Source organism: Natator depressus, chromosome 9, assembly GCF_965152275.1.
Source record: "Natator depressus isolate rNatDep1 chromosome 9, rNatDep2.hap1, whole genome shotgun sequence".
NCBI classification, from domain to species: Eukaryota; Metazoa; Chordata; order Testudines; family Cheloniidae; genus Natator; species Natator depressus.
Genome location: NC_134242.1, coordinates 74513194 through 74528401, shown reverse-complemented (window position 1 = coordinate 74528401; position 15208 = coordinate 74513194). Strand labels below are relative to the sequence as shown.

At 43.5% G+C, this 15208-nt stretch overlaps 1 protein-coding gene and 1 long non-coding RNA gene across 4 annotated transcripts in view; both read left to right on the top strand.

Moving 5' to 3' along the window:
* The window catches only part of SH3BGRL (SH3 domain binding glutamate rich protein like), a 169891-nt gene that overhangs the window by 110478 nt on the left and 44205 nt on the right, over positions 1-15208 (top strand). Inside the window, exon 1 of one of the 3 annotated variants that reach the window (XM_074964474.1) lies at positions 1916-2074. The exons of the other annotated variants lie outside the window; for them this stretch is intronic. Coding sequence (XP_074820575.1) covers positions 2030-2074 — 45 coding nt within the window. The 5' untranslated portion in view covers positions 1916-2029. Of the gene's footprint in view, positions 1-1915; positions 2075-15208 lie in introns of those variants that run through there. 3 annotated transcript variants of the gene reach the window in all.
* On the top strand, positions 9144-10005 carry LOC141994253 (uncharacterized). Its single transcript, XR_012641062.1, has 3 exons — positions 9144-9530; positions 9658-9827; positions 9937-10005. It is a non-coding gene; the product is annotated as an uncharacterized LOC141994253 (long non-coding RNA).

Below are 15208 nucleotides of genomic sequence, written 5' to 3'. Positions count from 1 at the left end.
GATACCTATCCATGGTGCACCACACTCTGGATCGATACAAGCATTTCTGGTGAGTACGCTCAGCAGCGACACAAGGAGTCAAGTAGGCATGAGCACATGACATACTAACTGTGGCGATTCTATGGTGACATAACTTGATTTAACATAAGTTTGAAATGTAGATATGGCCTTAGGTATATGAAATGTGTGGGAGAGGTAATAGGAAAAGTATGAGAATAGACCAAGATTCATTCAGGTGTTTCGGCTCCTGCTTTTGTGGAACCGGGTCTACTGCACCCTAAAGACTCACGAACAAAGAGGCACATAAGAAGAACCCAATATTATTTCTTTCTTTTTTTTAAATTTCATGACTTAAAGGTGTATAACTCATGATTCTGGAATTCTTGTGGTTGTGAATCTATCTTGGGGTTGTAGATGTGTGTTCATTATGTTGTGAAAGCCAAAACAATAACTGAGTTCAAAAAAGAATTAGACAAGTTCATGGAGGATGGGTCCATCAATGGCTATTAGCCAAGATGATCAGGGATGCAACCCTTGCTCTGGATGTTCCTAAACCTCTGACTGCCAGATGCTGGGAGTGGACAACAGGGGATGGATCACTTGAAGACTGCCTGCTCTGTTCATTCCCTCTGAAGCACCTGGAATTGGTCTGACCCACTACGGCTATTCTTATGTTCAGCAAAAATTACAGAAGATTTTTGCCCTTGAGAAGGATGTAATATGAGATAGTACAGTGCCCTTATGGAATATTGAGAATCAGGTTCTATGCACAAGCAATGACATGTGAAAAAGCACTAAGGGCTGGACTGAGAGACAAAATAATAGTTGCAAAAGGCAATCCCCATTGGTCGATCAAATGCAAAAGAAGTTTTGACACCAGTCTTGGAAATCAGTCAGACTGGAAGTCACATGAGCCAACAGAATAAACTTCTACTGAAAAATAAGAAGAAAAAGTTAGAATTAAAAATTCCAAATTAAAAATCACAGTAAAAAATACAGCAAGTGCTCTACTAGAAACACAATGTCATTGCTAAAACTACTAGCAACTATTTACTTATAAATATTTGATGAGTGTTTGCTATTAAAATAAAAATTAAATGGCGCAATGACATGCATCTGCACAATGATAACAAAGGTTCATGATCAAGTAATAAGAGTAATAAAAATAACATTTTAAAAGGCGCAAAACTGTTTAAATGGATTACCTTTAAGGAAGGGAATGCAACTCAGGGCCCCACAGCAGCAGATAAGGCAAATTTGTGACCGGTTATGAGACTTTGTGTAGACGTACAATCTCAGAAGGGATTCTTTTAACTAGCCAGAATGTGTGACACATATGTCTTGAGGGGAATCTGTAAAATATTTTGCAGGCTCTTGTAGCCCCTCAGCACCTTATAAGGGATACAGAGGAGCTGCCAGGCCTAGGGCAGACGGGGGTGCCTGTGCCTTTACAAACCCAGCCTGGGGAAGCCCATGCTGAGTGGTACCGTCCAGTGAGAGGGGAAATAAAAAAGCCCCTCTGTCCCCACCTCTTTTCTTGTTTTTTGCAAGCACAGCAGGTGGCTCATCTGAGCACTGGGTAACTGTTACCCCCTCCCTGTGCCCCCTGGGTTTGCCCTTAGCTCCTTCCCACCATCCCTGATTTTGCCCTTCAGCTGCTTGACCCCCCCCCCGCCAGTAAATTTCCGCCCCCTGCTCAGACCCTGCCCATCCCCCCTCCGATTTGCCGCCTTTGAACCCCTCTAAAGCAGCAGAGTCAGATCCCAAGGAAGGGCAGAGTGCGGCAGCGGCTTCAGCAGGTGTTACTGAGCATGCCCGGTGGCCTGAGCATGCCCGGCACACCCTCAGCGGCCCCTTCGGACAGGGAGCAGTTTCTGACGCTACCCCGGTAGGCGGGGCGCAGCGGCCCCGCCCCCCTCCCCCCGCGCTGCCCGGGGGCCGGGCTGCCTGCGCTCACTGCCCCAGCTCCGGCGACTCGGCCAGCGCACACCCAGCACGAGGCGCCCGCGTCCCCGCCGCTCTGCTCAGCATGGTCATCCGAGTCTACATCGCCTCCTCCTCCGGCTCCGTGGCGGTAAGGAGCCGCCCGCGCCTCGCCGGCCCCGGCGCCAAGTTGCCACTGTTCCGCCAGCTAAACCCCTCCTCGCTCCCCTCTGCAGGGGCGGCGAGTTGGGGCACTGCGGGCAGTTTGGGGGCGTTTTCAGCTGGTGGTGTTCGTGCCTGTGGGTGTGAGGGACCTGGGGTGAGCCCGGATTGTACATCCGTCCGCAGGCGGGGGGAGGGGGTTATTACACATCAGTGCAAGGGTGCTGGAACAGTTTGTATGGGGGGGGCTGAGAGCCATTGAACCAAACTGTAAAGCCGATATATGATGGCAACCCCTTCAAGCTGGGGGGGGGGGCGGCAGCAGCACCTATGCAGGCTGGGGGGAAGAAGAGAGGGTTACACATCTGGCTGGGGGAAGTGGAGAGGAGAGGGTTACACGTGTCTGGGGCGGGGGAGGAGAGGGATACACATCTGGCAGGGGGGAGGAGGAGAGGAGAGGGTTCTATTTTGAGACTGGGGGCCAAATCATGAGAAACCCACAGCAAAACTCCAATTGGCTTAAATGGGACCAGGGATTGGTCTATGTATGCCCAACTTCTGCTGCGAAGGTGGCCCTGTGTCTTTGTGATGCCTGAGTTCTTTTCTCTCTGGTTGCTTGCGCTGGGTTTTTTCCTCTTCTAGAGAGAGCCTCTTCTTGCAGTCCAAATGCGTCAGTGAATGAGGAAACACAACTGTACAAGTGGCTTCCGTGTTTGTGTGTGTGAGAGAGATGAAAGTGCTCTGGATATTTTAATGCATACTAAAAACCACTACAAGTTGCTCATCTGGAAACATGATAAAGAGGTTGAAACCTGAATGGTGACAATGATAAATGTGCAAATGTATGTTGCCTTCCCTGAGAGGCAGAGTTGGGAAAGCTGAGGTCTGATATAGGTAAATACCTACTTCCTGGTTTTTCTCTCTACCCTCCCATCCATCCGTGTTTGCTTCCTCACCCATCTCACGGGACCTTTCCTCACAAGCTCCAGGCCAGTGACAGCACATCTCCAGTTTTATACCTGAAGAAAGGTCATGGGTGAGGTTGAGATCTTTTTTTTTCTGAAAGTGCTGTTACTTCCTAAAACTAAATTCTTTCCACCTAAAAGAGATGTAATTTTTTCTTGTTTATGGAGAGAGAATCTAAAAAGTTAGTGGCTTTTTTACGTGTCCATTAAAGAGATTAAAATTATACACATTTTGCAATATTTCCCTCTTTTTTTTTTTTTTTTTTTCCTTCTCAATCTCACTAGGAAATCCAAATATCTACTGCTTAGTCCAGCAGCAGTTTTGCATTGTTGAAATTCCTATAATGTAATCATAGTGGAGTTTCTAAGTCCTTTTAAGCATTATAATAAACTCTGTATGAGACTTGAGGGGAGAGAGAGGGGGATCAGACAGTTGGATTGTGTTCTTATTCTTGCCATGAAATGGAATATGCCTTTCCCCTTTTCTGCCACATTCCAAGCTTATCCCTCAGGACAAGCCCAGTTATTTATAAGTGGGTAAACTATGTCTGCGGGCAGGTCCCCTTCCAGGCAGGAGTCCCCTCACTCACCTCTCTGGAGTATAGAATGCTTGATTAATAATTAAAGAGAAATTTGCAGACCGTTCCCACTCCAGGTCTTATTCTAAATGGGAGGAGCAGCCTGTGCTTGAAGGTGTCCTGTGTTTACTGTTGTTGGTCACTGAAAAGAAAGCATTATTTCCTTTGTGATTTAGGAGTTTGCTACGTGACTTTTAATCTGACCTTCCACCACTCACTCCCAAATACTCTTCTTAAATAATTTCAGTGGAATAGCAGTACATTTTTCGCAGGCAGCCTCCTGCTGCTGGAATGTTCAGGCAAACCACAATGTTTATTCCTAAAGCTAGAGACAGTTGATCATGTCAGTGGTCTGTTTCAATTACTTTATTTCTGCTATGCCAAGTGATTAATGATGATGCTGGAAATATGTCTGGCTGCTGCTGTAGTGGTTTGAGTTTATTACTGTACTACTATGGAAATACTGAATTTTGAATCGTACACACTGAAACTTGTTCTATGATCAATCGCAAACAAAGTTTAAAAATAAATACACAGAACTTTTTGTGCTTAGGGATGGGTAGTTATTGATTCAAATCTTCCTGAAGCTGGTAGTAACTAAAAGATGTGGACATCTGACTCTGTTTTGATTGTCTCTATTAAAGATGGTCTGTCTCAGTTCAGATCATAGTGGACTTCACAAAAATCAACAACACACTTTGGCCTGATCTACACTTGAAGGTTTTGCCAGTATAGCTATACCAGTAGACTGTGTTCCTGTGGATGCAGTTTATACAAGCAAACCTGTGCTTTTGCTGGTATGGCTTATTCCAGCTCCCTCCCCGTCCCACCCGGCGCAGCTAAAGCACAGTTTTACTGGTGTAACTGCATCTACACAAGGGGCCTTAGTGACTTTTGGAGTCTGATAATTGAAACCAAAAGGCCAGGAGACTAAACTAAACTAATCTTTCCGATGAAGTGAGCTGTAGCTCACGAAAGCTTATGCTCAAATAAATTTGTTAGTCTCTAAGGTGCCACAAGTACTCCTTTTCTTTTTAATCTTTCCTGTCATTGTTGGTTAGTGTAGTTTGGTTTGCAGTGTTGTTAAGCTAGATGGAAATCATTTTCAGAGGAGGACTGTGCAAAATATACAGTCCTGTTCCACTAAATATTGCCTCTCCAGTTCCATGGGTTATATACAAGTACTAGAAATCTAAATACTAAGTTGGGTGAACTAGAGCAGTGGTTCTCAACCAGGGGTGTGTGTACTCCTGGGGGAACACAGAGGTCTTCCAGAGGGCACATCAACTCATCTAGATATTTGCCTAGTTTTACAACAGGCTACATAAAAAGCACTAGCGAAGTTAGTACAAACTAAAATGTCATACAATCACTTGTTTATACTGCTCTATATAGTATACACTGAAATGTACAGTATTTATATTCCAATTGATTTATTTTATAATTATATGGGACAAATGAGAAAGTAAGCAATTTTTCAGTAATAGAGTGCAGTGACTCTTGTGTATTTTTATGTCTGATTTTGTAAGCAAGTAGTTTTTAAGTGAGGTGAACCTTGGGGGTACACAAGACAAATCAGACTCCTGAAAGGGGTACAGTAGCCTGGAAATGTTGAGAGCCATTGAACTAGAGAGCCTGGCATTAAATGAGGATATTGGTATAACAGGCATCATGGAAACTGGGAATGAGGATATTCAATGGGACATAATAATACCAAGGTACAAAATATATAGCAGAGGTGGCCAAGTTTACTGCTCTGAGCCACATATGACAATCTTCAGAAGTTTGAGAGTTGAGGGGCGCCTGCCAGGGCTCGGGGCTTCTGCCCTGTGGGAAGCATCTGTAAGCCGCATTTTAACTGTAAAAGAGTCGCCTGCGGCTCGTGAGTCATAGTTTGGCCACCCTTGATATATAGGAATGACATAGTAGGGTGTGCTGTTGGGGGATTGGCACTGTATGTTTAAAAAAAAAAGCATAGAATCAAATAAGGTGAAAATCTTAAATGAATAAAACTGTACTATAGAATCTCTATGAATAGAAATTCCATGCTTGAATAAAGAGGGTATAGCGGTACGAGTATGCTACTGAACACCTGACCAGGATGGTGACTGTAATTATGAAATGCTAACGGATGTTAGAGAAATGCTATAATAATGGGTGATTTCAACTATCCTCATATTGACTGGGTACATGTCATCTCAAGGCATGATACATGATAAATGCCTGATTCTTGGAGCTAGTTCTGGAACCCACAAGGGGAGACGCAATTCTTGATTTAGGCTATGGCTACACTGGCACTTTACAGCGCTGCAACTTTCTCACTCGGGTGTGAAAAAACACCCGCCTGAGCGCAGCAAGTTACAGCACTGTAAAGCACCAGTGTAAACAGTGTCCCAGTGCTGGGAGCCGTGCTCCCAGCACTCTAAGCTAATCCCCTCAGGAAGATGGAGTACGAGGAGATGGAGTACCAGTACCACACTCGCCCTTCAAAGCGCCCCTGCTGCAGCGCTTCGAAGTTTTAAGTGTAGCCAGGCCCTTAGTCCTAAGTGGAGCACAGGATCTGGTCCAAGAGGCACTTATAGCTGAACCATTTGGTAATAGTGACCATAATGTAATTAAATGTAGGATCCTTGCAAGGGGGAAGATACTAAAAAAATCCCACCACAGTAACATTTAACTTGAAAAGGGGGAGCTACACAAGGACACTAGTTAGACTGACATTAGTTGGACTGAAATTAAAAAGAGCAGGCCCAAGGCTGAAGGGCCTGCAAGCAGCATGGAGATTACTTAAAAACACCAGAATAGAAGCTTTGTCTTTTTTTATTTGAGTTATACATTAAAGTCTGTTAGAGGACCAAACGAATGCTACCATGGCTAGACAGCAGAGTAAATAGGTCATTAGAGGCACAAAGACATCTTTTAAAATTTGGAAGTAGATGCTAATGTGGAATGTAGAAAGATGCACAAACTCTGTCAAATAAAATATAATAAGGCAGGCCAGGAAAGAATTTGAGAAGCAACTTGCTAAAGATGCAAAAACTAACAGTAAAATATTTTTAAGTTTCTCAGGCTTCTTGCTTCTGATGAACAGGCAGGGGAGCCTATAGATGACAAAAGTATTAAAGGAGCATTCAAGGCAGACAAGACCATTGTGGAGAAGATAAATGAATTCCTTTCATTGGTCTTCACTGCAGAGGATGGCTGGAAGATACCCACATCAGAGAGATTCTTTTTGGGTGACAAACCTGAAGTACTGCCCCAAATTGATGCCTCAGTAGAAGAGGTTTTAGAACAAATTGATAAATTAAACAGTAGTAAGTTACCAGGACTATATGGTATTCACCCAAGAGTTCTGAAGGAATTCCAATATGAAATTGCAGATCTACAAACTGTACTGTGTAACCTATCACTGAAATCAGCCTCTGTTCCAGATGACTGGAAGGCAGCTAATGTAATGACAATTTTTAAAAAGAGCTTCAGAGGAGATCCTAGCAATTACAGGCCAATGAGCCTAACTTCAGAACTGGGCAATTTGGCAGAAACTATAATAAAGAACAGAATTATCAGACACATGGATAAACAGGATTTTGTAGGGGAAGAGTCAGCTCAGCTTTTGCAAAGGGAGGTCATGCCTCACCAATCTATTAGAATTCTTTGAGGGGGTCAGCAAGCATGTGGATAAGGGTGTTCCGGTGGATATAGTGTACTTGGATTTTCAGAAAGCCTTTGACTAGGTACCTCACCAAAGGGTCTTAAGGAAACTAAGTAGCTATGGTATAAGAGGGAAGGTCCTTTCATGGATCGGTTCTAAATTGGCTATTACCATGGGAAGTGTTATGAACTTCAAAGGACTGTACTTAACAATGTGGCATGCAAGAATGGACTTTTGGAACAAACAGAATCAAGCGATTTGCTTGGGACTCTAGAGGAAGGTGAATGTAAATTTCTCCCCACCCCCTGATTATGCAAAAATCTAGCTTTTTGAAGCTATGTCCTGATTACCTGTTCCAGGAGTCTGAAGATCAAAGGCCTGAGCAGTATAAATGAAAGACTAGTCTGTGCATGGGTTTGCTTGTTCTGGGCTAAGGCTGTTAGGAACTTGTAACCACAGAAAAACCTCTTTGTGGAGTTTGAAGGACTGACTGCTGGAGTTAGGGGGTATCTCTGGTAAACTTATTAGCGTGTGTAGGTTCTTTTATTGTTTTTAACATGTTTTCTCTAATGCTTTCACCTTAAAGTAATTATACACATGTTCTTATAATTGCTGGCAGTTGCATTGTTCATAGCCTTCAAAGAGAAAGCAAAATGCAGACACTGGCTGTCTAAGCAGTCTGGCTTGCTGAAAGTATCTCAGTATAGGCAGGGAACTTTGCAGCCTGGAAAAACCTCAGTCAGGAGCGAGAGAAACGTGGTCTCCACCCAGGAGAGGTGATGGCTGAGGAACCGTGACTTGAGTGGTTCTTTGTGGATCACAGAGGGGTTATACAGGTGCAATTTCTCTGAACGGAGACAATGTTGATCTCTTGTGGAAGGAAATTCTGTAGGTGTGAGCCACGCAGAAAATCGGTGTCCCTACTTCTGAGAGTCCAGGCTGTGTTTTTGACAATTGCACGGTTCCTGATAATAAAAGCCTTCTCTTCACTCGTGAATTACACTGTTGCAACTTGCACCTGAGTATCTGAATCAGTGCAAGTTGAAAGGGTGCAGTGTGTTGGTGTTTCTTATCTTACTTTGGGTGCAGAGAGTGCACTAAGTCCTCCCAGAACATTGCCTGCCAGCATTGCAGGGCATGTGGATTCATTGTCTCTATCCTACAATTCCCAACAGAGCTCTCTCAAGCCAGGCATTATGTAGCACCAGAGGCAGATTAAGATTTATTGGGGCCCTGGGCACCAAGTAGGGTTGCCAACTTTCTAATCACAGAAAACCGAACACCCTTGCCCTGCCCCGAGTCCTGCTCCTTCCCTGAGATCCCGCTCCTTCTACAAGGCCCCCCGCTCACTACATCCGCTTTCCCCCCCCGTCACTCGCTCTCCCCCACCCTCACTCACTCGCTCATTTTCACTGGGTTGGGGCAGGGGGTGGGGTGTGGGCTCCAGAATGGGACCGGAAACGAGAGGCTCAGGGTGCAGGAGGGGCTGGGGATTGGGGCCAAGCGGTTTGGAGTGTGGGAGGGGCTCTGGGATGGGACAGGGGGCTGGGGTGTGGGAGGGAGGGAGTTCAGGCTCTGAGCTGGGGGTGCAGGCTCTGCAGTGGAGCCAGAAATGAGGGGTTCAGAGTGCAGGAGGGGGCTCAGGGTTGGGGCATGGGGCGGGGGATAAGGAGTGCAGGCTCTAGGCAGCGCTTACCTCAGGCAGCTCCTGGGAAGCAGCCAGCATGTCCCTCTGGCTCCTGGGAGCCTGCCAGCCCTGCTGCGCTGCCATCCGGATGTTTAACTGCCGACCAGAGCCGCCAGGGTAAAAACCAGACACTGGCAACCCTAGCATCAAGAACATTCAGGTCCCGCACATCCCACTCGCCACAGGGCCCCACCCCCTCCTCTGCCCCAGTCTAGAAGCCAGAGCTGGGCCATGGTAAAGGCTGCCCAGGAACCCCGGGCCGCTATGGGGCGGGGGACATGTGGTGGCTCTTGTGTTAACTTGCCACTGCGTAGCGCACATTTCCACCTCTTCACATCTTTTTGTTTGTTCCGACGGATGCTAGGAATGGTTCTTTTGCAGGATGATGCGCACATGTGCCATGAGGTGCAAGGGATGTGCCGTTATACCGTCATGCTACCAGTGCTGATGCCATGGTGGAGAATGACAAGCCTTCGCCTGAGCCAGTGCCATATAGACTGTGTGCTGGCATATCTGGCTATTAGGAAGAGCCCGTCACCATTTTGGGGGTGGATCTCAAGGAGGTGAGGACCTAGATTTCATTATTTTCATTTATATATTCAGTGTTTTATTAAAAACAGTGTTTTTGTTTTGTTTTGCTGCTCTTTTTGGTTTGGAGTGGAACTGATTCTTTCTTCCTTTCCCCTTTAGGAGCCAGACATAGGATTTAGTCCTGGTCTGGAGAGAGGACATCTCTAGTGAGTAATCCCATCTCTCTTCCCCCACATAATGTAGTGGAGTTCACAGGGGAATGTGTTGCTTCTTGGTGATGGCTGGAGGACGGGAACAGCAGCAAGTGGGTTCTGGAGCAACACAGGATGGTAAGTGGATTTACTTTGGTAAAGGGGCATGTGAGCTACGGGGTGGGTAGATTTGCTGTGATTCCTGTAACTCATGGTCCTTTTCTGTATTCTCTTTTCCACGTATTAGGGCTGTGGGAGAGGCTGATGAGGCATCACCCAGACTTGTTATAGCAGTCCCAATAAAGTAAGTAGATTGGTGGAGTTTGTGTGTCTACCAAGTAACCATGATTCTTGCATTTTGTATTTTTGTAGGTGAATTCCTCTGGACATCCCCCCGCCTGTTCCCATTTCCCCCAAATTACAAAGTGTTCGCTTAAAAGAAAAAAATGAATAAACCTTTTTTCCCCATTCTGTTCGTGTGTCTTGCTGTGTTCCTTTTAAGTTTTGGTGGACGTTTGGGTGGTTCTTTTTGCACAAGCAATGCAGAGTGACGCAGCATAAGTTGACATGGTGCTTAGCCTTGCTGAGCAAATGCAGTTACGTTTTTGTCTGGATGTATAATGTTTTACAGGCATCCTTTGAGATGCAAGGATGGAAGCAAAGCCAGAATGCAATGGCGTGAACAAAGCTGAATAGCATTCACTAACACTTGTAATCCAAAAGCCTTAAACAGAAGAAGCATCCCTATCTGAACTGTGTATATCTTCTTTTCTGATTGTGTGTTTAGTACAAATCAGTCCTGCTAAATGATATGAAGAAGAAAATACTGGTAGACATCTCATTTTATTTTTCGTCATACTGTGACTAATCTGGTGCAGGCTTCCATTGAACTGCATAATTTGGTGGAAATCAAATGGATGTGTAGTTATAAGAACAATCATTCATTTTTTAAAATATATTTATATTTTATTTAATATATACAACATAATATGATTGAGCAGTGACTTTTTAATGGGCACACTACTGAGTTTAGTTGCACATCTTCTGTAAACAACATCTGCATGAAGTATTCCTTTATATTGCTAGTAGCTCCCACACTGAATGTCTCTCTTGATAGAATAATATTAATTATTCTAAATAAGGGCTATCAGATGGTGGAAAATGAAATGTTACATGAATATGTCTGAATGGTTAACCTGGGATGCATACTTTTTTTTTTTTTTTTTTTTTTAAATAGATCTTCTGATTTCCTAAAACAAAACACCACAAACCACTATTCCAAACCCTGGAAGGGAAGATGGAATGTTTTAAAACATTACATTCAGATTTTCAACGGAAATCCAAAGATTAAAGTGATTGGAGTTGTTGCAAAAGCTGACAACAAATTGAAATAAAAATCGCAGTGGCAGGCATTCTACTATTTTTAAATAGAAAAGATTTACTAAACAAATGAGTAATATATACACAGATATGGGGAATTGTACTACAGAAAGAAGGCTGAAAAGGGCTTTCTGTTAAGAATATTTATATGCTGCATATGTAACTATGGGAAATACCTGCTTTACAGGGTGTATGTTTTCATAGCGCTTTGATGAAGTAGGGCCCAATCCTGCAAGGAAATGAGTGGACTCCACTCGCTTTGGTGAGCATCTACTTTTAACTGAAGTCACTTTGCAAGCTCTGACCCATACACTGGCATGTAAGTGCTAAGTATGTATTGTAATAATAAATATTTACAGAGTTAAAGCAAATAAATTTATTTTCCCTGAGGCATTGACTGAAGCATTCAGGTTACACTCGCCAAATTCCCATAGAAATTAGTGGAGCTGCACATATGAATGAGGGTGGAGGGTACCAAAACAGGGTTGTATGCAAGGTTGGTGTAGAAATTTATTATGTTGCTTATCCCAGTTTCTCCTTTTTTGTTTTTTGTTTTTCTTATTTAGGGGGGGGGAGAGAATCATGACTGAGACCAGCACTGTAAGGAAAACACAGAGCTAGCAGAAATGTCTCCCTGTATTTTAAGTGGGAGATTCAAGATTTTGACTCTGATTGTAGCAAGGATATTTATTACCTTCACCATAGCCTTATGAGGTTACTGCTCTTTTTCCAGGTGCATGTCTAGATTAGTGATGGTTTTCCATAGATGGGTCCCTTCTGGCCTCAGATTGTGATAATTTAGCCTGACCTCCTGTATAATACAGGACAGAGAACTTCCCCCCAAGTAATTCCTAGAGAAGATTTAACAAAAAAAAATCCAATCTTGATTTAAAAATGGTAAGTGATGGAGGATCCACTACAACCCTTGGCAAATTGTTCCAATGGTAATTGCTCTCACTGTTTTAAAAAAAAAAAAAAAAAAAAAAAAAAGTATGCCTTATTTCCCTTCTGAATTTGTATAGCTTCAACTCACAGCAGTGTTATTTTCCTAGATGACTGTATTAGTCAGTGAGCTGGAAAATTAAATTATCTCTAGATCCTATAGAACTGTTACATTATTTAAAAATGTTTATATTTAAACATGAAGATGTTTCAAGAGTGTTGTTTGCAGCACTGGATATAGTCCTGTTTGTGGTAGTGTGCACCCATATTTTGGGCAAAGGCTGGAACATCTAAAAGGGAAGGCTTAAAAAAGGCTGTAGGACTCAGCGGAACATATCCGAAGAATACCAACAACAAAGAGTAAAACAAAAAGGAGTTGTGGTCATGTCAAGAAGTCTTGGATACACCGAATGTACCTGAGCCCTGATTCAGGAAAGGTCTTAAGCATGTGCTTAACTCCATCCCTGTTCAGGACTGCCACTTCAGACCATGCTTGGTCTCATGGACTTAAGTGGGACTTCAGTGCATGCTTAAGTGCTATCCTGAATAGGGGTGCTTTTTTGAATTGGGTCTCTAGTGCTGGAACATTTAAAAGTCGTCAGCATTACCATTAGAAACACACTTTTTCAGCATGGCTCTTTATGTGATGGTAAAAATTCACCAAGCCTGAAACTTGGCAGATACTTCTTGGTTTAGGACTGTTTAAAAAAATTGCTTAGCAGCTACATTTATACAGTTCACTTGACAACCTGGAGAACTTAAACAGCTTCTATTTTCATATGTAATAAATAAATTACAGGTAGAAGGACTCATGGTTTAAACCACCAGAAAACTTAATGGAGGAAAATTCAAGTCTTTTACTCCCACAATTGCAATAAGAGTATTTTTAGGCAATACTTAAACATGAAACTTAAACACAGCAGTTTTCTTCCAGGGATACTCTGAATATGGCTCATTGCTGTGGTTAGAACCACAGTAGAAATGTTAACAGCAACTAAGTTTTCCGAAAAGTTTTTTGTGCATGCTCTCCCATACTGAGAAAAATTAGGAATGCAGAAAGTAGAGCTGTAATTGATTACTCCTGATACCATCATTCAGAGGTTTTTCTGCAAGAAACCCTCTACTCTGTTAGAAATGGGTGTGCCACCCTGTCCACAGGCGCTGTCCCTGCAGCTCCCATGGGTCACAGTTCCCAGCCAATGGGAGCTGCGGGGGCAGTGTGCGGTGTCCCTTGGCTGCCCCTACACGTAGGAGCTGGAGGGGGGACATGCCACTGCTTCTGGGAGCCATGAGGAGCGGGGCAAACCCCCAACCCCACTCCCCGGCATGAGCTCACGGGTCAGATGAAAACGTCTGGTGGGCCGGATGCGGCCCCCGGGCCATAATTTGCCCACCCCTGATCTACATGGACACCTTCATTTTATACATTTTTTTTTTTAAATTATTTTCACTCTAAAACAAAAGGCATCAGATGGACACAGCTGATGACCCAGACTTCATCAGACATAGAGATTGGGATCAGTCACACACTTTACTTGCATCATTAACAGAGGTTGTGAGTGTATATCACATTCAGACGTCAGACTTAGACACTACGGTAGGTTTATTGAAAACATCCATTGCCTTAAACATAAGTTAAAATAAATTGATAGAAGCATCGTAGAAACACAAAACAAGCAGCCTCAAGGGAAAAATAATAATTTTCACCTAATACCACATTTTTATGTGTTTGATGGTTTCCAGGCTGCATTAAATTCCTGGGATGAGCTCCCAGCCGCACTGAAGTCAGTGGAAATTTTGCCATTGACTTAGCAAGGCCGAAATTTCATAGTGGTATGCAAGACTTCATCATGCCATTGATCTATACTTTATCATTGTGACATGCATATTGTAGGCCAGGGCATCTGACAATGTGACCACAGCTGCAAATGTATTTAGAGGAACAGTAAATATAAGAGGAAAATCCAAACTTTCTCAGCTGGCTTGGATGGCAGCGAAGCTCATGTAAACTTGTTCCTTCAGAAAGAATGAACATAGATTTTTCCAGATAGGAAACAGAGGCAACATAAGTGACTAGAAATAAATATGGTGAACAAGCTACTCTGAGTGGTTGTGAATCACTTCTTGTTAATGGGTATTGAAAGTCCTGATTATATTCTGGAATCACCTTTCTGTCCTACATGGCAGATATGCAAGTAGTCTGGGGGCATAAATTCATAAACAACCTTCGTATTTGATTCACTTTTTCTTATATCTCTGCTTCCTTTCATCTTGGTAGCTTGCTTCGGAGTTAACAGGCAGATGCCCTTGTATTACACACAGAGGACTGAGGTTTGTGTGTGTGCATGCTGTGTGAAGATCAAACAAACGCCATAAAGCCACTGTGGTGTACGTTTCTTCTTGCAAGTAACACCTGTGTAAATGGAGAAGGGATTGTACTGAACACAGGATGCCCAAATATGTGTCAAAGAAAATGATGTTCTGGGGCCATAATTAGCAGCAAGGAAACTAGAACAGCCAATACTTGATGCTATTAGTAGAGTCAAACCAGCAGGGTGACGCTTGTGAGCATGGGGGACTGGACTTTCTTGGCTGCTGCTTCACGACTGTAGAACTCACTTCTACAATGAATAAGAGTGGCTGTGGGCCGTAGTTCTTCAAGAGCAAAATGCAGAACTCACGTGGCTTAGCTTATGCACATGAAATACATAATAATAATTTTTAAACTGTGAGGGAGTGGGAGAAAAACATAAGTAATAAAATAAAATCAAGTATTCAAATGGTGAAGAGCATGGTCTAAAAATATGGAAGAGATGGGAGGGGAGCTTCAGAAGTGACCCTCAGATTGCAGCATTGTCCTTGATCTTGTCTGAAGTTTGAGTCATCATGGGACACCAGTAATGGCGTGTTGTTCAGGACAGGGTAGAAGTTAGCTGTTATGCTAAAGTTGGCATGAGTAGACGCAGAGAGAAAATGATGGAAATGGATGAGAGACCACTGCTCTTGCATTGTTGGTGAGGATGACTCTGCTGTACAGGGCAAATTCTGCTTTCTTTATTCATGCAAATAGTGACTTCAGGGGAACTGCTTGTGAGCCAAGTACTTCAAAGGGAATAAGAACTTCAGAGTTTTTGGCCCTGTGTCACTAGGGTAAGCAGGATTTGGCCATATGACTGTGGCTACAGAAAATAGTTATT